The 21,565-nt window shown below is 46.1% G+C and overlaps 1 protein-coding gene across 3 annotated transcripts in view; it reads left to right on the forward strand.

Moving 5' to 3' along the window:
• NTRK3 (neurotrophic receptor tyrosine kinase 3) overlaps window positions 1–21,565 on the forward strand; it is a 203,200-nt gene that overhangs the window by 133,009 nt on the left and 48,626 nt on the right. The window contains exon 13 of one of the 3 annotated variants that reach the window (XM_056499873.1): window positions 2,798–5,494. The exons of the other annotated variants lie outside the window; for them this stretch is intronic. Coding sequence (XP_056355848.1) covers window positions 2,798–2,916 — 119 coding nt within the window. The 3' untranslated portion in view covers window positions 2,917–5,494. Of the gene's footprint in view, window positions 1–2,797; window positions 5,495–21,565 lie in introns of those variants that run through there. 3 annotated transcript variants of the gene reach the window in all.

Genomic DNA, 21,565 nt, shown 5'->3' on the forward strand with positions numbered 1-21,565 from the left:
GCATGGTTTGGTTGCCTTCAATTTTCTTGTCCTTTCATTGCCACATCCATCCAGCCTGCTTAGAGAAATGTCCCATCTGCTCCCTCCATCTCAAGCTGTTAGAGCTGCACAGCAAATCTGAGCTCATTCCTCCTTCCCTGTTCTCCAACACTCTCCATACATTTATTCCACAACCATACAATGCTATTAGTAGAGAGAGTATTATGTTTAAATTTAAAAAGTGATATCACTAGAACTGGGACAAGCACAAAGTTTAGTATGTCAGACCCTTCCCAGTTTTGTAGGTCTTTGGAGATGTTTTTGATTTCAATCTACGGGGTGGGGATTGTTACCTCCTTACTATTTTCAGGCTTGCATGTTGGAGTTTCCCCTACAAATCTACAACCAATGTCAAAGATAGTAATTTTCCTCCCATTTTCCAGCTGGCACTGACAAACGTGAAACTCCACAGAAGTTATTGTTTTTAGAATTTCCCCAACTCCTTCTAAGAAGTTGAATCCTTCTATTTCTCTTTTTGACAAGAAAAAAGAAAAAAAAAAAAGTAAAGCAGAACTCCCACATTTTTTAAGACATTTCCAATCCAGTTTTTCAGAAGCTAATAGCTGTGGTGGTAGATGACATTTGTCATAGCAGCATCCAAACTCTGAACCTGTTGAGATTCACCCATTTTAACCCTGGAGCATCATCCATCTCACATCTGTCAGCGAAGACATAAACCTAGCAAGAGCCTTGTTGGTTTCTGCTCCATACAAGAGAACGGGGTTAAAAGGCAGCAGTACAATAGGGGAAACAGCAGCGAGGAAGAGAGAGAAAAGCTGGAGAGAGGCGTGGTTTTTTTCAGATTCTTTGGGGACTTTAATAAATCAGAAGGAGAGGATGCCAGAAGGACTGGTGCTGCCTTGCTCTCCCCAGCCAGCAGGATGTGTGCTCAGCCCTGCAGCCCCAGGAAGGTGGGCTGTGCTCCTGCCACGCTCCTCGGCAGTGGTGGGCTGACCCCCACTGCAGCCCCTGCTCTCACTGGGGACCCCTGGGTGCACAGCACTGATGACAGGCAGCAAAGCCCTCAGAGTGCCCAGCCTTCAGTCTTGCTGATCTTTCACACGTCCCTTCGCTGAGGCTCTGTGTCCCCAGTGGGTTTTTAGGTCTGCTGGATGTGGCCTGGCAGAAGTGAAATTGCCTTAATTTAGCAGAGCTAAGAAATGCAGAGAAAATAAAGCAGACAGGAGTTCTCCTTGGAGATCCTTGGTATTGTTGAGGATAGACTTTCCCAGCTATCCTTTGGTGGCCATAAAATGTATTTATATTATGAAAAACAAAACACGATAAATAGTGACGTTCAGGGATGCCGTGTTTATTTGTGTCCCAGTGACTCTGATCACTTTAAACCGTGAGAGTTGAGCTGGGCCCTTTCTCACTCTCATTTCGTTTACTAATGATATTTCAGCACTTGGAATTTGCCTATGAATCTTGTTTATGACACATGAACCAGAGCTGAGCCTTGCTTACTCTCCCATGTGGATCGGCCCTTAAGAGCCACTGAGAATAGCAGATAGTTTCCCCCAAACAAGTTTAAACAGTTCCAAACCAAACAAACGGCTTTTTTCTGCATCCTCAGGTCCATCAAACATGTGTTTGATGTGCAGATGGAGTAAGATAGTGCAGTGCAGAAATATAAATAGATATAAAAGACAAAATAGAAAGAAGGAATAGGAAAAGAAAAATCTTCTAGCTGGGGTAGTTTTGGTATGAGAAAATTTCCTAGCCTTTTTGAAAGTACTCTTCCTATTGAGATCAGTTCTTAATGGCATCCAAGCTGCTCCTGCTGCTCTAGTGATGCCAGACTTAACTTAGCTGATTTTTTCAGGATCCTGTATGAGGTGCAGGAGTATTTTCTAAATCTCAGATCAATTATGTAGACAAGACATCCCAGTAATTTCTTGGAAAAACCCTTTAGATCCATGAGAATTTGGTACAGATTAGAACAATCCCCAAGATCCTGCCATGCACGTCTTGGTCGTGGCAAACAAGTGAATTTCCCTGGCTGGGGCATCCCAAGGCAGCTACATTCTGAAGAGATGTTTGATAGAGCCCTTTAAAACATTATATTTGCCCTGTAAGCTTGTTGGACTGGAGGAAGGAGCTTGCCTATGATCTCTGCTCCCCTTATTTTTCTTTCTCATCTGGCCAGTGTTTCTGGCAAACCCTAAACCTTCAGATCACTTTTAGGGAGGTGAGGCTGTGTGAGGAGCAGATGCCTCTAGCATGCAGGGTTTGGTGGAGAAGGGACACCTGAAGAAATGTCTGTGGGGTTATGAGAGTCAGGTCTCCCCTGCCTTGCAATGGTACTTTTTGGCTTCAAGAATGTTATGCCAGATTAGATAAATCATGAGGGAAAAATAGGCACAGGAAGGAGTCTCCCTATTCCTCACTGTCTGCCTAGGGAAAAGATGGACTAGGTAGGAATTTGGATTTAGTGGGAACCTCTGGAAAAGAGTTGTCCGCAGTTGTCTGTCCAGACCTCTTGCATGCCCCTTGTCCTCAGAGCACTTGTGCCTGCACGCTCCACATGAAATGATTGCCTGTTCTTTATGGAAAGACAGAGTGAGGCAGCCCTGCCTGGAGAGGACATTTTGGCTTTAATTTAATGGCAGCCGTTTGCTAGTTATTCATTTGGTTCTTTTTTATATAATCACATGTGTGTCGATATCTCTCTCTTTTTTTCTAGTTTTGCTCTTTTTTGTTTTTTCGTTTACTTTATTTTGCTTTTTTCTTTTTTCTGTTTTTTTTCCCCCTTTAGGTTTCAGAGAAATTATGTTGAATCCAATAAGCCTCCCTGGACATTCCAAACCTCTTAACCAAGGCATTTATGTTGAGGATGTCAGTGTTTATTTCAGCAAAGGACGTCATGGCTTTTAAAAACTCCTTAAAAGTCCCTGTTCTGATGTCAAGTTTATAGGCTGTGCCCTCAAAATGGTGGGAAGCAGTAAGCGTGGTCTGTATGGATTGAGGTCTCCTCCTAATAGGACTCTACAGCCCTGCCTGTACACACGTTAAAGCCAACTGAAACTGTGGTTTTCTGTCACCAGATAACAGGGTTGTTCTTTTCCTCCAATGGTCGCTGTGTTCGTTAAATATTCCTGCAAGGCACAACAGCAGCAATGAGAGCAAATAAAGAGAATTAAAACCCAATTGAAAGGAGTCATCCTAATAACACAGTAAATAATTGTACTTTTGCTTTAAAATAAAACACAAAAAAAAAAAAAAAAAAAAAAAAAAAAAAAATCCCAACCAAGCCAACCAAACTGACATCTTTAGTCATGTCCTCCCTGCTTGGAGTTTTCCTTGTAAGCTTGTGTCTTCGCACCACCCAGTGAATGCTGCCATCACCTCTTGCGTGGCACCGCCATGGGAGGTGTCCCAGAGCCAGCCGAGGCGGGAGCCTGGAAGAAACTAAAGCAGAATGAAGACTTTTGGTAAGAACAGAGGCAGCCCTGCTCCCAGTTCTTGCACAGAAAATAATGTTGGAAGGAATGAGGATGGAAAGAAAACAAAACAAATCAAAAAAAAGTATCTTACTTCTCTGACAGGAAGAGTGTGGTTATCTTTGAAGTGCACATATTCTAGGAGGCTTCTTTTGTTTGTCTGTCTGTCTGTGTGTTAGAGCGGCTTGTTGGATCTGACTATATAGTTATCGTTCTCTGGTCTCTCCCTGCTGCTTAAATGATGAGCTTTATCTGAGGAGTTGCCTGGAACTTCCCACATGGATGGAGAATCCATAGCGCAGGAGGGTCTGTGTCCTTGCCAGGACTAGAGCAGTAAGCAAAGTGGAAAAGTATCAGACGCACGTGGGTCCCATGGCTGGATCTTTTCCAGCCCCCTTTAGCTCTGCCCTGTATTCCCACCCCACCAGAGATTGATTGTAACCCAGAACCATCAGCTCGAGGCTGGCTGAGTGAAGGGGAGTTAAAAAAAAAAGTGTTCTATTGCTTCTTCTCTGGAAAAAACAGGAGTACCATTCCTGTTCTGGCCGATAATTGTATTCTCTTCCCCTCTCCTGTCCCACTTTTGTCTTACTTCATCCAAAGCCTCTCAGATGGAAAAGTAAACCCTTTCATCCTGTCCTCAAGAGAAGCCAGCTGCCCTTGTGGCACCTTGCATGGCTTTCCTTGGACTCTCTGGATGTCACGTGTATGGGAAATACAGATTTGCTCACACATATCAGTGATAACCTATAAGCAAAGCAGATTTTCTCTAGAGGACACAAAATATTCCAAAAGCTTCAGGTGTGGCCAGATCCTTTTGAGAGGAGTGTTGGACCAGGAGCTTGCTCACCAGCCACTCAGCTTTGCTTGCCTTCTTGGTGGCCCAAGATGACCTTATCACATCAGGGGTGTCTCCAAATCACCAGCCCTCAAGGGTCACTGCCACTGGAAAGAGTCACGGTCCCTCTCCACCAGAACTGGGCAGAAGCCTCAGAATGGATGTCCTGCCTTTACAGGTGACCTGCATGAACCACCCTGGAGATTGCCAGGAGGTTTTATTATCAGCTGTCCCATAGGGATATCACTGGGAATATTCCATTCTCTTGCTTCTTCTCCTGGTTCGTTTGCATAAAAAGGTAAAGTGCAATAGAAGAGTACTGGAGAGATGGTGGCAGATTGCTTTAAGTTACGGACATGCCTTAGGGGGCATCTGGTTAGCGTGAGGAGACCTGGCTCAGGTTGGATGGCTTCAGAAACCATGACCAAATCTCCCAACAACGTTTCCTGCCCGCATCGGAGCTGGAAATGCCAGAGGTGCACTGCCAGAGAGGACCTGCGGCCGTGTGCCACGGACACCTCAATTCTGCAGATTCACAGAGTCAGGAGGAGCTTCACGAGCGTGTGAATCGCTGGGTGCTTGTCTGAACTGAACTTCCCCATCTCCTGGAAGTCGCCACCTGACCTGGGGATGTCTTGTCCGTCCGAACTGTCTCCTCTCCCTAGCACTGTTCAGGGGACTCTGCTCTCAACTGTGTGTATCAGTCGTAGAGATGCATCTGTGGGCCTGGACCAGAAGCCTATATCCAAACACCCTAGCAGAGGAAGGGTTGAATTTTGCAGCTCAGGTCCATCTCTGCTTAGAAGAAATCCTCCGGACCGTACAACATAATTAAAAGCAGTTCTCCCCACTGTGATCGATGTCTCAATTTGTTTAACACCAGTTAAAGTCTCTGGTTCCTCACTGCTGAAAACGAAAGCCAGTCGTGGCTGTTTGCGATTGGTGGCTTTAAGTAGCAAGTCTAAGGATGTTTCTTTTTAAATTTTATTTTATTTTTAATTATTGTAAATCATTACCTCATTTTCTGTCAATGAGATTCCTCCATCTTTGAGCATTCTTATCTTGCCATAACTATCATCCTGTGCTAATGGGAAATGGGACGGTCCCTTTTCACAGAGACTATAGGGGTGTTCAATGTCTAGTTTCTTAATAAACACTTTATTTTCTAACGAAACAGCTGCACCAGGCCTCTTCTTTGAAGACAAAATAAATAAATGTTCAGAATGACATGTCCTATAGTCTACTTCTTCATGAGATGGTCCATGTGTGGGGAGTTTGGTTTGTTTTCTTCTTTGGCGGGTGGGGGGGGTGGTATTTACAGTGGTGATGGGAACATTGCTCAGGTGTAGCTCTTGTTTCTGTCACTTTCACCAGGCATAAAGATGTTTTCTTGCCTGAGAGCTTCGCTGCTAATGGTCTCAGTTGACAACCAGTTGGTTTTTGTAGCACAAAATGGTCATATTCTCAGGGACAAGCTGGTACTGCAGGAGATTGTGTCAGGATTTGCCGAGACAAGTTTCTATAGTTAGTGGGAAAAGTTTTATTAGAAGCCTTATCTCTCAGGGAGCTTGACAGTAAAAGATTGCTCTGGCTGCAGTGCTTTTGTTTCAGGATATGCTGTTGCTTCAGGTCTCATTGCTTGGCTGTGCAAATTGACAAAAACCAGAAAAATTGGCTGTTGGGTGTTGGATTGTTGTCCCCTCCTCAGAAACAATTAGGCTCATGTTAAACTCCCAAGGGTGTGTTTGCTGTGGAGGCAGTGGGGTGCAGGTGAGCACTGTACTCAGGTTCCTCATTAGAAATTCCTGTCTGGGTGGTTGGATGCTCCAGGAGGAGAGAGGAACCGTTCTGCAGTGTGTGGGACTTGGCATGAGGGTGTGTCTTAGTAGCTGTGTCTTAGAATTGTTAACAGGAGATGTCACTGATGTAACTAAAAGCTGCTGTGCCAACCTGCAGGTGACAGTGGGCATGAGGACGGGGGTGTGTTTGAGCACATATTGGTGGATGGTGCTGGAACCCTCTTACAAAACCTGGTGAGAGTTTTGATGAGCAAATTAAAAACATGTTTTCCAGCATCCTTCTGTTCCTATAACTTCCTGGCATGACTTTCAAGCAAATGTCTCAAAATGATGCTGTGAGTGAATTTCCACATGACCTTCCTTCTAGTGAGTGTGTCCCTAGGAGTGATGGGGTGCTGTGGTTCACAGGATTAGGTGATGGCTGAGACCTTAACCTTTCCAGGAATGTCTGCAGTGCCCGAGACAAATGTTTGTCTCCTAACACAACCTTACACAAGGGATGAGCAGCTGAGCTGCATTGGATTCCATCCCTGTTTCCTTTTCCTTTCTGAGGTGTGGGAAACAAACATGGGGTTTGGAAGCTCTGTCTTTTCTTCTCCACTACTGCAGGGTCTGTTATGAGATTTCACAGCCCAGAAACTTTGCAAGCAGTGGTTGATTAGCCAATTACTCAGGCTGCTGCTGTGGTCAGCTTTGGTTCACTTTGCTTTGTGTTTCAGGACAACTGAATCCTTACATATGACTTCCCACAGTATTTTTGATGCTGTCAGTTCAAAAGGAGCTGGTTTAACTATGGGCTCTGACAAGCATTGCAAAGGGGTTGGGCACTTGTTTCTTCTTGTTCTTCCTTCTTGGTTGTCTCTATTGCTTGATGTACCCATGTGGAGGCTCCATGCTCTTCATGACAGCTGCACCATGAGTTGATAATGCTGTGCTGCTGTCTCTCCCCACCCTGCCTTCAAATGACTCTTCAGATAAAGAGCTATTACTGAAGGAGCTTGGGATGCTGGTTTGGTAGGGTGAGGGCAGCACACCTCTAGCAGGGATGATCAGCTTCTCCTGAGCTCACAACCCTGCCTCCTCAGGTCTTGTAGAGTGTGGATCCTGTGTGTAAACAAGCAGAGAAACAAGTTTTGGCTCATTGTACTTCAACTCTAAAAAGATGGAGTCATGTTTCTTCTAGTTCCTGCTTGGAGGGAGCATGATGGGCACAGTGTGTTTCTGGCACTGTAGCTCTCTCCAGGGTGAAATCATTGTGTGGGACCTTGGGCTCAGACTTGCTGCAGGGCAGTGTCTTGTGTGTGAGATGCTGTAGGTCATGATTGGGGTATACTGAGTTTCTGCATCTGCTTATCCACACTGCACTGAGTCCTGATGTTCTTTGCTGATTTTTGTTTATTTAGATGTGCATTTGAGGAGTCATGCCTTCTCTCCCAAGAGGCTTGAGCTTGTTTTGAAGGTGGTAGTTTGGTGTTTCTTTCTACCATCATGTCTTTGTCCTTCCCCTCTATCTGTGTCCTGCTGCCCAGGGAATTCCTGGGAGCAATGGGGAGTCAGAGGAAGCTGCTTCTGCTGATTCAGCAAACTGCAGCAGTGCGTCACTGCTCTGCTCTGATTTGTACCCAGAACAAGCTGCAGATCCTCAGGGTTAAGCCTGGCATTAGCACAGGATAAAGAGGCCTAGACACAGTAGTAAAGCTAAAAACCACGGGTTTGGAGGAGCAGCAGCAAGAGAGCACACAAGAAATCAATGCTGAGCGATTTCATTTTTTTCCTTAACATTTGGAAGCGTTTCTGGTGCTGTTTGTGCAGTGAGTCAAAGAGTCCATGTTAACCATGCATTTACCAGTGCCTGCAGAGCCTGAGCAGCTGGAAGAAAATTTAACAAGCTGTGGGGAAGTGCATACAGCTGCTGTGAAGGTGTGGGTGTAGTTTGATAGGAGACCTGCCCACTCACAGCTGGAAAAGGTGCTTTACCTGCTGAAGCAATCTTCTGCTGTTGTGGTGCATTTTACTTTACCTTTATCTTTTGTGGTTTTTCCAGTGTTGTCCCCACTACTTTCCTTAAGACAGGCAGGCTTCTTGGTGGTGCTAGCATGTGGTCTGATGCCACAGAGCTAGAATAAATCCCAACCCACACACCAGTAAATAACTGCAGGAGGATTCCTTTGCAAAGAGATGATAGTTTCTCCAGCAGTAACGCAGAGTGCGACTGCAAGACAGCTACATTTGAATTTTGATATTATTTTGAACTTGTGAGTGTAACTGCTGACTAATCAGCAGGAATACATTTTGGTTGTTCTATACAAAGTGGAGGGGTTTGTTCTAAGCGCTGGTTAAATGATTTGCTCTGCTGTTAGTGACTCATTTGTGATCTGTGCCTGATTCCTGCAGAGAAGTTGACTTTCTGTAAGCATTTGTTTATTATTTCAGAGTATTTGGCCTTTTTTCTCCAAGATTTTGCTTCAAATATTCATGTTGTGTGATGGGTGTTGGTTTTGTTCTTGGGTTGGGTGAGAGAATGCTTCAGGCAGGTAGTCAGAAATGCAACATGCAGAGATACCCTTCAATCATCTGTTCTCTGGGGTTGTCTCTAACCCCATGTTTCTTTTCATATGTTGGGGTTAGTCCCAACAGGTCTTTCTGCAGGCAAGAAAAACTGTCATTGCCTGAGCCTTTGGAACAGTTAAGAGCTTGTTTTCAGAGCAAGCAGCTTTTCTGGCTCCAGTCTGAATTCTGGGAGCAGCCTGTGTCTGACCTGTGTGTGGGTTTCCATCCACTGATGGCAGAGCAGCCACTGCTGGAGGTCAGGCACATCCATGAGGAGTCAGGGAGAGCCAGACTGGAGCTGCATCAGCTCAGTAACTGCCAGGATGTCTGAATAAACTGATTTTGGCCAGGTCATCATTATCTTAAGTGAGTCACAGGTGTGTCCAGGCTGTTTATTAAGATAACTGGGAGAGGGAGGGAGGGATGCTTGTGGTCCATGGGCGAGGCTGGTGAGGTGGTGGAGTATATTGCAACATCTGATACAAGAGAGGAGGAGCTCCTGGTCTTACCAGCTGGTGTATCCAAGGCCTGGTCCTGCCAGGATTCAGACCCTGGTGCCACTGTCAGGCTTGTACAGTGACATCATGCTAAAGCACATTTCAAACTCCACTGATGTGAGCTCGGCTTGCCAGGCTGAAGAGTCATAGCTCTGCTCAGGTTTCCTCACGAGACCTTGTTGCCTGGCAATTTTGGAGATATTCTGGATCAACAGAGCATTTTGGGTTTGCTGTATCAGTGTCAGGCAATATGTGGGGATGACAGGAGCAGCTGTGCATGGTCACTTCTTTGATAGTGCCTGGTCCAGCCCCCTGTTAGCTTCTGAGGGGGGCTGCAGGTTTGCTTTGTGCTTCCTGGACACGTTTGGTTGTTGGGTGGACCCAGAGGGTTTGGAGGTTTTAAGTGTTTAAGCTCCAGTCCCATGCTCAGCACTGCTGAACAGCTCCAGAGGTATGAGTCCCCCAAAGCCATCTCACCATGCACAGGCACTGCAGGCAACTGAGAAGGGCCTCACTTAAAGACAGGTAAGTGACATTTTTTCTCCTTCTAGGGAGCTATTGTGTGTAATGTGCTGGATTCAGACCTCTAGCAGGAATTATTTTGATGGATCAGCTCTAAATGCATCAATGATAACTGACTGCATTAGACAGTATCAGTGGGAAACTGTCAGTCCCTGCTCAGGAGGAAGCAGGGGCTCTTCTGGCTGGAAATGCTGCAGTTCTGGCACTGTGGGAGTGGAAAGCAGAAGAGCTGGAGAGCAGGGTTAACACCCACAGCTGCTCCTGTTTGACCACCTGGGCCAGGTGCAGTGATGGAGGATGCAGCCAGAATGCCAGCAGGCATGGCAGAGCTGGGGAATGTGTGTGGCATAGCTGCTGACTCCTTTGGAAAACTTGAGAGCACAGAACTGCAAGAGTGGCTACTTGGTAATAGCATTTTCATTAGCAATCAGCAAAAAAAAAAGGCTGTGGTGTGCCTTAAATCTCCTGCCCAGGGCCAGCAGTGCATCCAACACAGAGAAAATGCCTTTTTTGCAGCCATATGACATGCTTGCCACTCAATCCCAACAGTAGATCTTGTAGCTTTGGCTTCACAAGAAGATAAAAAATCCCTGATAGTGTATCTTGGATGAAAGTATCACCCTGTGACTCAGTTTAATCCTGTTAACCTCACAGTGGACCCTTGGGAGTTGGGTAACATTCTCTGTAGGTCCTTAAGCTTCTCTGCATGGCAGTAATGTGTAAAGCATCTCATGTTTTGCCAGATTTCCTTCTCTAGATTCAGTGGTGCTGGCATGAATCTCAAAAAAAAAAAAAAAAAAAAAAAAGGGATAGAATGATATCAATAGCAGTCTCACAAGGGAAGGAGAATATCTCTCACCGAAAATACAGTCATCCTTAGAAAACAAAGACTCCTGAGCATAAAAGACATTGTCATGTACACCCAAATAGGTAAGGATTTGCAATGTTCCTTCTAAGGAAGACCTCTAAGACTCAAAGAGCAAGGAAATGTGGTGATCATGAGCTGTAGATACAGCACAGACTGAAACCTGGCTCTTTGATCTGAAAGGGCCACTGAAATCAAAGGGCTGCACAGAATCTGTTTGGATTATACCTGAAGGGCTGGTTCAACCCTCTGGGGCATGTCTTTGCCCTTAGTTTACTGCACTGTGATGCTCAGTCTGGCATCCAGCTGGGCTCTTGGTGTGGCAGGCATCCCACAGCCTGCTGGACATGATCCACTGAGGACTCCAGCCCTCCCTCTCTGAAACCTCTCCACCTCTCATTTCCCTGTGCTCCCTTCTGAGTAAGAACAGGTCCCACTGGTTGGAGCTTTCACCAGATCTCACCCAGCCCTATGCTTAGATTCCCCAGCAAGAATCCAGAGGATGGGCATCTCTTCAGCTGGAAAGGAAATGCCTTTGGCATAACATCCAAAGTTGTGTCCAAAGTTGTGTCCTTGTCTGGAGAAGTAAGTAGATGCTCACTGATGGTGATGCAGGGGTGTGTGTGTATTTGTGCCTGTGTGTGTAGTAGGAATCAAATACTCATGATGGAAAGGTGGTGTTGGATTTCCAAGGGAAGAAACACATCCATTAAATGTGATCCACAGCCCAAGGCAGAGGACTGGAGGTCAGGATGGTAAAGCCTTGAGGGAATAGGCTGTGGCATGGAGGTAAGTTTTGGCTGCAGCTTCCCCATCTGCAGTTCTGTATAAATGCTTTAAGTGCCCCACAGTCCACTGATGGTGTCCATGACTGGGACTGCCAGTGATGGATGAGAACAGGCTGGCTCTGAGCTGGGTGTGACTCCAGACAGCAGCTCTGGAGACCCTCAGCAGCACATCCCTGTGTTGTAGAGCCTGAGCTGGGGTCTCACAGAGCTCAGCTGCAAGCTCAGAACAGCTGCTGGGGTTTGGGAAGAAGTGTGGAGCCACAAGGGTCCTTTCCCAAGGGACATCTGAGCCCAAGAGCAGGCAGCACACATGCTGCTCCCTGCTCCCTTAAAACCCCAGAAAAAAAGACTCTTTGTTCTAGGAGATATAGATTATATATATTTTAAGGCTCCATGAATCATTCATAGCCAAAAGATAAAACTGAGCATCAGAGCCAAGGAAAGGCTGAGGCTGTGAGGCAAAGCAAGGAGCCTTCCATTTGGTGTTGTACTCAAACTTGACCTGGCACTACCTCCTTGAAATTTTGCCTTTGCTTTGGGAAGCCCTCTTTTTCTGCTAAAAATCTGAACTGCTCACCTACTTTCAGTAGATAATTGTAGGAAGAGCATAACCATCTGCTTCCCTTGCTGTACAGCTTGATGGCTGGCTTTTGAGGAGCTGAAGTGTGTGTCCTAGTGAGCATGTGAGAGCACAGTGGGGCTGTCAGGAAAAGCATGGACATGTGGCTTGGAAAGAGAATGGAAGAGTCCTAGGGATGCTCTGGGATCAAGCAGGGTTAAGGATTAACACTTAGTCTGGCAAGCAGTGTCAGGTAGGGATTTTTGAATGGTTTGGGAAGAGAGGCTGGATGTTTTCTCACTGACCCAAGCACTTCCAGGCTCAGTGTGGCACGAGCCAGATGTGAATAAGGGCTCCTGCTCACTTGTGGTCACTTGGTGGTCTGCACAAAATGAGTTTGTGGGTGTGAGCCTCATGCTTGGCAGGCAGATGTCCTTAACTCAGAAAATGTCTCTGGGTTCTTGGATGGAAGCAAATGCTGATTATTAAATCCAGAGTGGGGCTGTATGGCAGTGATTTGTGGTGTCCTGACCTCTTGGCAAAAAGAAATAGCCTACACAACCTGTCTGGATAGCAGCAGAACTCACAGCCAAGAGTGGAAAGGGAGGAAGAGGGATTGGTTGTTTGGTTTATTTTCTTTGTGCTTTGCTGCTGTTGTTTGTTTGATTCTGTAATCTAAGATAAGGGTTGGAAGTTGAGCTTTGACTTTTTAAGATCATGTTTTTCTTTCCTATGTCAGTTGTATTACAGTAAAAATTCATGTTCTGATTGTCCTGATTAAATGGCAAAATGTTGTACTACAGCAGCAGGAAACTCTCATGTTGCTTTTCTATTTCCTTTTTAATTACTGTCACCAATTCATTGGCAAGAGTAATCTTATTGCTCAGGGCTGGAGACACCTTCCCTTTCCATTGCTATATGGCCCCAGGGCTTGTAAAATGCACTTTTGGCAGTAAGGTGAAATAAAGAGTGCTTCATTTATTTGCTGCCCTTCATTTGTGCCAGCACCAGAGCTTATGAGGCCACAGTCTAGCCTGGGTATCTGGTATTTTCCAAGCTAAAAATAAACCCACTTTTAACTCTATTCACTCAAAAGTTATTTTTCAGGCAGAATCTTTCAGGGCATTGCTCTGCCAAACAGCAATGACAGAACTAGGGTGACCAGTGGTGGGGTAGGGTGACAGGCAGCCCACAAAGTCAGGTAGGTGGCTGAATCAGAGCATCAGGGCTTTTGTTTGCAGCAAGCAAACACCATGACATGCAAATGTCTGCTGCAAAAACTGGGAGAGAAATGATATGGAAACATGTGCTCTTTCTAAAGCTTTTATTTTTTAATAGAGAAAACCTTTCAGGCCCCTTTTTAATTCATAATAAAGAGCAGGTTGAAAAGAAGGAGAGGGCAAACGAAGACAGCGAGGCTTGCTAACTTCCTTTAAAGTTGGAAGGTCACCTTTAAAAATGGATGAATGCAGCATTTGGAAGAAGCTCCAAGGCAGCAGGCCTGGGGTTGAGCACTAGAATAGGAGGCAGAACAAAGATGAAAAGAAGAATCCAGTTGAGATGTAGGAATAGCTGCAGAGCTGCAGATCCCCGTGGTGGGCTCGGTGGAGGCGGTGTTTGCGGGAGCTGCTCTGCCCGCTCACAAAAGCTGCAGTTGTGCGTGGTGGTGTGCTGGGGAAAGTTAAATTTGGAGCTGGATAGCCAGCTGGACTGCACAGGGGCACATGGATGGGTGCTAGCACTGTGGGAGTAAGCTGGGATCTGGGATAAAATTAAAGCACTGCCTTCCATTTGCATTCAGGGGTGCTGGGTAACTCTACAGTTGTCTTGCCTGGTTTTAGTTGTGTCCCTGCTGACTTTCCCCTTTTCCTGGGACTCTTCAGGGAGTGGGAAAAGGGTGATCACAGCATGAATCCTGGTGATGACTTGCTGGTTCCCAGTGCTAGCCTTTCCACCTTTCCTTGGCACAACCTGGGATCTGCCAGGTGGGAACAGGACACAGAGGGAGGAGTGGGCACTGTACTGAGTGACCCTGGTGTTGGTCTCAGCCCTGGGCAGAAGTTCCCCATGTCGAGGGAACAGTTCTTAGGATTCACTCAAGAACTGAACACATTTCATCTTTAAGCAATTGCCTGTCCTTCCCTCTGAGCCAAGACACAGGGGCATCACACACGTGCTATCTATAGCTTATTAAGTGGTTTAACAAGCCCAGCTAATTACAATGTACTCAAGGATTTTGTAGCTTATGAAGGCAGTTTGTTTGTTTGTGTCAGTGCTTTAATACATGAATACACCTATTGAACCTCAGGAGGTGTGTGTGCTCACACAGCTTCACGTGGAGGGAGGCACGGTGATGGTTTTCATGTCAGCTGGGGCTCCTCTGGCCCTTACAGCTCTGAAGGGATTCTTGTGGTTTTGCACTCAGCCTTGTCACTGGAGGGACATCCATCCCCTACATTAAAATGTGGTTCTCCCTGCCCAGAAATATGTTGTTTTACAAGCCTCAGGCAGACATGGGCACTCTGTTGTTACATTTTCCTTCTCTCAGACAGGCCTTGGAGAGTTTCTCCTTCTCAGTGCTGATACAGGCAATTTGTGCCTGAAAGTGTTGTCTTCCCTGCCTCAATTAGTCCCGAGGGGTCAGCAGTGGGGGAGCTGCTGCCTGTGACACACGCATTTGTTTGCAAAGGGCCCAGCACATTCATTAAGCCACAGGATAATGAGCAATAATCAGTGCAGGGATGGGCTGGAGCAGGCAGCGAGGGTCAGGGGGAAAAGCCTCCTCAGGGCACTCACAGCTCAGTGGAAAGAAAGCAATCGTGGGGGGGGGAGAAGGAGAAATGACAGATTAAAGGAAATTGAGCAACTGTAATAAATAAACTTGGAATTGAAGTGATTGTATTCCCTGTGGAGCTGAAGTGCTGAGGAGGGTCTGCAGAAAGGGCAGCCACACAAAACCAGTGGCCTTTCAGAGAGCTGGCTTACAGGGAATGTGAAATGAGTGGAAGAAAGCTGGCTGGGCTTTAATGCAGGTCTTTCAGACACAGTTGGGAAGGCTGCCCTAAACATTCACTCTAGGAAAAAAAAAGATAATAAAAGGCAGGATGATGGGACTGATATAGAGCAGGCTGGCTAAGCAAGAGACTGGACCATAATGGGGCATTGCTGAATTATCACAATGGTAGGAGAGGGGAGGAAGAAGAATGCAGGAGAAAACAAAGGAATGGAAAGCAGCAGCCATACAGATGCTGAGGGTGTATTTCAGACAGGAAAGTCCTTTTGCACATAAGTATCTCAGGGACAACAACACTGGCCTCACTTCAAGGAGGGGTTTGGAGTTTTGAGGAGGACAGTTAGCTGGTACAGAGGATATGGAGGAGAATTTTACCTTCAGAGTGATATATGGAGAGCTTACACTAATGACAGAACAAAAGCCAGCCTGAATCAGTGATAAGAGAAGGACTATTAAATATTTTTCATCTGCCAAAATTGTATCCAGCTTTATGGAGGATGAAGAGTTCATATCAGTGACCAGCTGTTCAAGGGCACAGGACCAGGTGAGCATCCTCCACAGATGGAGAGCACATCCTGAGGGTATGCACACAACTTGCCAAGCTCTTTGCTGACATTTTAATTTGCCTGTTTCAAATTGGGCAGATGGATGAGAGTTTGGAAGTGGTGAACATCATGGGGACAAGAGACAGACCAGTGAGTTTGGTGTTTGCTCTGGGAAATTCTTGGGAATCTTGTTAAACTTTAAAGGATGTTGTGGGAGAGCACCTGGAAAGTGATGTTCTGTGAAGGTCAAAGTAACATGCCTTGAAGGAGTGGGAGGTCACACTCAACTAATCTGTTGGCATTTCCTGAGGAGCTCCCTGCCACCATATCTGGGGGAAATTCAGTGGATATAGTACAGTGAGATGTTCCACAAGTATGTGACAAGGACCAGCATCTGAAATTAATGACTAGGGGTAGAAGCATTGACAAATGCATTGACAAAACAAAGAGCCCGTGTAGAAATCTGCTCTAAGAGCAAGAGGCAGAAAAGAGTTGTTGCTAAAAGAGTTTCCAATTGGAAATAGGTAGAAAGTGATGTGTCCTGGAAGTCACTGTTAATCACCTGTGTTTTTCTTGATGTCTGCTAATGGTCTGGAAGAAAATGCTGAAGGAGGGAGCCAGACTCCTTCCTGCTGTAGCAGCATGGACTGAGGGATTTTTCACCAGCACTGACTATGCTCCAGGTCCCAAACACACCCAGAGCCTCTCCAGATTTGGGATGTGTTTGGAAGAGGAATCCCTAGAGAGACACTGCAATTTATGCCACAGAGAAACAGCACTATCCATTAAGAAAGGATAAATGAAGCAAACTGGGCAGCGTAGGAATTTTGTGTTTGTTGAACTCCTTCCAGAAATGAAAATGTGATTTTTAACAGCTTGGTAATTATTCTTTTTTTTTTCCCCAATTTTTTTTTCTTTGCTCCCTACAATTCCAGTTCTAGTTTGGAGACCTCAAATGACTTGATGTGAGCTCTGTTAGCAGGAGAATTGCAGCCTGGCTTTGTAAATGCAAGAAGTCTGAGTGAAGTTTTGAACTCCGGGTGCTCATATGCACTCAGATATTGATCTGGGTAGGTTTTCCCACTACCTGCTTAAAAAAAATCTCTGCCCTGGGAAAAGGTTAAGAGACTTGCTTTAAACTCTGATTGATAAAGAAAAGACTTCAAGGTGACCTTTTCAATACAAGCTGAATTTGGGGTCACTTTCCAAGCTCAGATTGCAATAAGGAGACAGCATTTGTAGGGAGATTGATGGATTGGATTAGTGGCCTCTCATTTTGCCATGTTACCATCTCAATATCTGATGCTGGCCCTTCAATTAAGGTAGTTCAGGAAAGCAACATATATAGTCTTGTTCAAGATATTTTTGGGTGAAATGAGATGTGTCCTAGGCTAGTGAGGAGAAACAGCTAAAGGTATTGAAGATTTTCTACCATTATACCCCACTCTGCTCTGCAGATCACCCACATATATTCATTCTCAAATTGCTGTTGCCAGCTTTGGGAGGTTCTTTTTATGCCTCTGCATCCTCAGATAATTGAAAAACAGTATTACTCTTGCCCACCTTCCCTAGTAATCTTGCTGATTTGGATCCTTTCCTCTAGCAGGATGTTCTTGCTGAAGAACTTCACAATACACATTTAAATTTAAGCCATATATGATATATATAAAAAGTACATATATACAATATCTTGGTTTTGTAGATGAAGGTTGCCTTCCCCATGTGCCTTGAATACCAACTTAACAATCATCCAGTCTTCAAACAGAGTTCAGTTAAAGCTGAACATGCACCTTTTCACCATCTGTAATTAATCATGTCTTCTGAGGCTACCAGCACTGCAGAATGTTTTCTTGAGTCTCACCAGGGCTTTTAAGAAGAATTAACTGGGTATATTTCCTCTGGTGCAGGTACTGATGTTTGGCCACAGGAGAAAACTGTAGAATTCTTTTATTTTCCCCCTCTTGCACTCACTGAAATTTGTGCTGGATTTTGTGAAAATTCACTCCAACCATCTGGCTCATAATGGTGTGAGACATTGCTGAAGGATGACAGATAGAAAAATGGACAAATATATATATTTTGTTTTATCACCCTGTGTTCTCCCCATGCTGGGAGTGTCAGAGACAATAACCCAGGATGGATTCTCCTTTATAACCACAATAAGGGCAGGAGTGAAGCAGTGCCATGAGGGAAGGATGCTCTAACAAGAACATGGGGTTCCTTAAACAGTGCTGACCTCCTGGTGATGAGGGATTTTCAGAGCCTAACCCAAGGTTCACCCCTCACTGCTAAGGAGGTTTGTTTCTGCCAAGCAGGGGAGGGTGGTGCTGGCTGGACAGTGCCTCTGCACAGCCAGTGCCTGGGAAACAAGCTGGATCCACCATGGAACAGCTTTGGAGTCAATGCATGGCTGAGCTGCTGCCTGCAGGGATCCTCTTCTGCAGGATGGACTCAGGGTGCTGGTGGGCTCCTTTCTCTCATCCAGAGCTGCTCTGGTGTTACCCTCCTCTTTTTTTTCTCCTACAGTAAGGGGAATCTTGCAGGAAAAGTGGATTTCTCTTGGTGTGCAGCCTCACAGGAGCACCAGCACAAAATTCATTCCTACTTGTGACTCAGGCACAGGCCAAAGGAGCACAATCATGCACAGACCTGGAGGGTTAGATGAGGACCAGCTGCTCTCCCCATCAGATTAGTAATTCCTTTGTACAATCCTCCTCCTCTTTATCCCTTTCTGCATAATTTGCTGCTTCTTAACAATAGCCTAAATCACCCAAACCACAGTAATTTTAGAGCCCAGCAGGCAGAGCTGTCTCACATTACTCCTCCTTCAGGGGTTTCCTTCTGCAGGAGGAGCTGGTGAGATGGAAAAAGGGATGTGCAGACAGAACAAGCAGGGAGAAAGCCAAGGAAACCTCAGGCAGAAACTAAGACAGAGCAAGGTCCATTTGGGGTGTTAGGAAAAGGTGAATCTGAGGGAACACCTCATCAAGCCACAGACATAAGAACACCTCCTGTGTCAGTCCTGCAAGAGAGGGAGTTGGGAAAGAAGGAGAGAGATGGAAACTGGGCAAACTAGAGAGACTTTCTAACAAAAACCATAACTGGAGCCTGAGATCTGTCTTTCAGCACCTCATGTTTTTGCTCTGTATGGCCTCACTTCTGGAATTTTCTTGTTCCGTGGGTTTGGCTGCATTAGCCTCTTGTTTAACGACCACCAGGCAAAGTTGTTGGTGGGAAAATGATTGGGCATGGGGCAAGAAATGATATTACTACCTGGAGTTTACAGACACCTAAAAAAGAAAAAAAAGAGAGATGATGCAATATTCTTTCAAAATTGTCATTTTCTTTTTTTCTTTGTGATGATGGTGAGGATGGCAACAATCAGAAGCACTTCCAACCTGCCTGGAGCTCTAGCTGGAAAATGAAGAACACAAGGCCCTTTCACCAAATTTTCTGCTTTGAGACAGTCCAGGAATTCTGTCACAACAGATTTTTCTGAAAGTCTTTATGCACTTCCACATCTGGAGGAAACCACACTTTATCTAAAAATACTTCTTCATTTTGCACCCAACTTTGGGGTCAGTTCTTGTTCTGGATTTTGCAATGGAGATCAGTTTTAGTCTGAACCACTTCCAAACCATATCTCTTTCTTTAGTGCCACCCTTCTAATAGTCACATATTTTCCAGAACATATTCAATATATCTGGAATTTTTTTACCAATTATGGTTTGGGCTAAATCCTTCAAACTGTGAATCAGGGCAGCAACTGAACAACACCGAAAGAGTAGTATCAAAACCCCTTAAATACTTAAAATTACAAGGAAAGCTTGATGCTGTGACCCTGTGCTGCAATATCTGCATGGGTGTGCAAGCATGCTGCAGCATGGCACAAAGGCTGATGGCTGGGATGGGAATGACACCAGCAAGATCTGGCTGCTGAGACCAAAAAGGGCAATGACTGAGCATGGGATGTCTTCAGACACATCCTGCTCTGGGGGTCAGGACTGGCTGGGCTGAGCTCTGCTGGGACCTTTTGGAGGGAGGAGAGGTGGGGCCTGGCACACTTTTGGGTCTGCTTGGGGTGAGGGGGAATGCAGTCTGATCAAGGCTGTTGCAAAGATGAGGGAGATTTTCAGTGCTGCTCCCAAATTAAGGAGTGTAAGGAAGAGCCAGTCAGGGATGAGGCTGGGAGAAAGGCTCATGTAAAGCCAGCTCTGTGTGGCATCTGCCTGCTGGGACACTGTGGGGCAGCCAGAGCACAGCAAAGGCCAAGGCTGAGCTCACTGAGAGCAAACTCCTTCCTTCAAAGGGCCAGGAACTCATTTCTGGCCCTGCAGCAGCTCAGCCATGGAGGGTGCTGCCTGCACCAGGATCTGCAGCCTGCACCATGTGTGCACTGGTTTGGGAAATGTGAGGTTTTGGAGCCTGCTGCTATGTGTGCAGCTCTGGTTTGGGAAATGTGAGTGCTGGAGCCTGCTGCCATGTGTGCAGTGCAGCTGTGGCTGTGGAAATGTGAGGCTCTGGACTCTGCTGCCATGTGTGCAGTGGTTTGGGAAATGTGAGGCTCTGGACTCTGCTGCCATGTGTGCAGTGCAGCCCTGCCTGTGGAACCATGAGGTTTCAGTGCTGCTGTAATCAGGTTCTGGTTCTGCCCGTTCTGCCCAGCCCTGCTGTAGCAGGCAGGGCCAGCAGTCAGATCCCAGGCTGGGACAGTCCATAGCCCTGAGCCCCTGGGACTCAGGGGTGGGGAGTAAGCCCTGTGCTCCTGCTGGGAGACATTCTCCGAGCTGCCAGGCTGCTGCTGAGACCCAGACACTTCCCTCTTTCTTGTGATTATCCATCAGGGCAATAGGATGCTGTTGAGTGTCTGATTACTGTGTTGTTAAAGCCTTAAGCCTGAAATCTGACTGGCACGTGGTCCCTCGAGGGGCAGCCAGTCCCCCTCCAACCCTCCACCAGTAATCCTTCCTTTCTCTTGGAAAAACAGTAAAACAGAAAGACAAGTGGTATCTGTCTGCAGCAGCTCTTTCCAATCAAGTGAAAACTAGCTGGAAAATCAAATCAGCTGGTAAGTTGCTGCAAAACACAACTCTATCTCCTTAAAATCTCCTCTTTTGAGGGGATGAACTGAACAGCAATAGCTGCTGATGTAAAACAAACCATTATGCCTCCTATCTCCTCTCCAAGCCCCCTCCCTGCAGACACATGAGTCTGAAGGAGGCAGATGCTCTCTGAAGACTATTTTCCTCTGTTAAATAAATTCACTTTCAAATAATGTGTAATTAAATGTGTGGTATTGAATTAATGTTTTATTCTGAGTGCTTTGGCAGCAGGAGACCTAGGGGCCTGGCTGGTGGAAAGAAAACATGCTCACCAGAAAGACTCCCTTCTCCTCTCTCTTTCCCTTTTCCTCCCACCCTGCCAAGAATCCCAGTCCCTGTTTCTGAGAGCTGCTGGAGTGTGTCTGTGGGTTGGTGAGGACAATGCTTTGTGTGAGATCCCTTTTGTGATATGTTGTTGTGGGGCTCTTGGGCATTTCACCCAGTGCAAGGACCTCTGCAACCCACTCCTTTCCCCCTCTGCCCATGTCTTGATATTCTTAGTTTTCATCCTCAGAAGATGTCAGCTGTCTGCTAACCCTTGTGTAGAAAAGGCAGAGCCTAAGTGTGCCCTCAGGATGAGAAGCTGGTGCTGGATGTGTGAGACAGAAGCTACTGAAGCTGGAAAGGCAGTTTGTCCTTCCAGCCAGAAATTGAGAAGGTGCAGATGATGCTGGGAATCATTAGATGGTTTTTAAGTCTTTTGCCTGGAATGTTAGTAAGGTTTTGGTCCCATCAGCAGTGTTTTGTGTTTCCCTGGGAGCCAGCTGAGGAGGAGTTGGTGCGTGCAGAGCCATTGGCAAGCACAGGGTGAACCCAGGCTTTGTACAGGTGACAGTAGCAAGGGGGACTGAAGTGACTGGCTTAACCTGAGAGGATCTTGACATGTGTCTGGAGCACAAGCAGATTAAGCAGAGGCAGAGACTTGGTTGGGGCAGAACTGGGAGCCCATTTACTGCCTGCTGCCTAACCCCAGCCCTGGCAGCCACAGGGAGCCTGGGCTTCTTT

This window comes from Oenanthe melanoleuca, chromosome 10 (assembly GCF_029582105.1).
Source record: "Oenanthe melanoleuca isolate GR-GAL-2019-014 chromosome 10, OMel1.0, whole genome shotgun sequence".
In the NCBI taxonomy this organism is placed as follows: Eukaryota; Metazoa; Chordata; class Aves; order Passeriformes; family Muscicapidae; genus Oenanthe; species Oenanthe melanoleuca.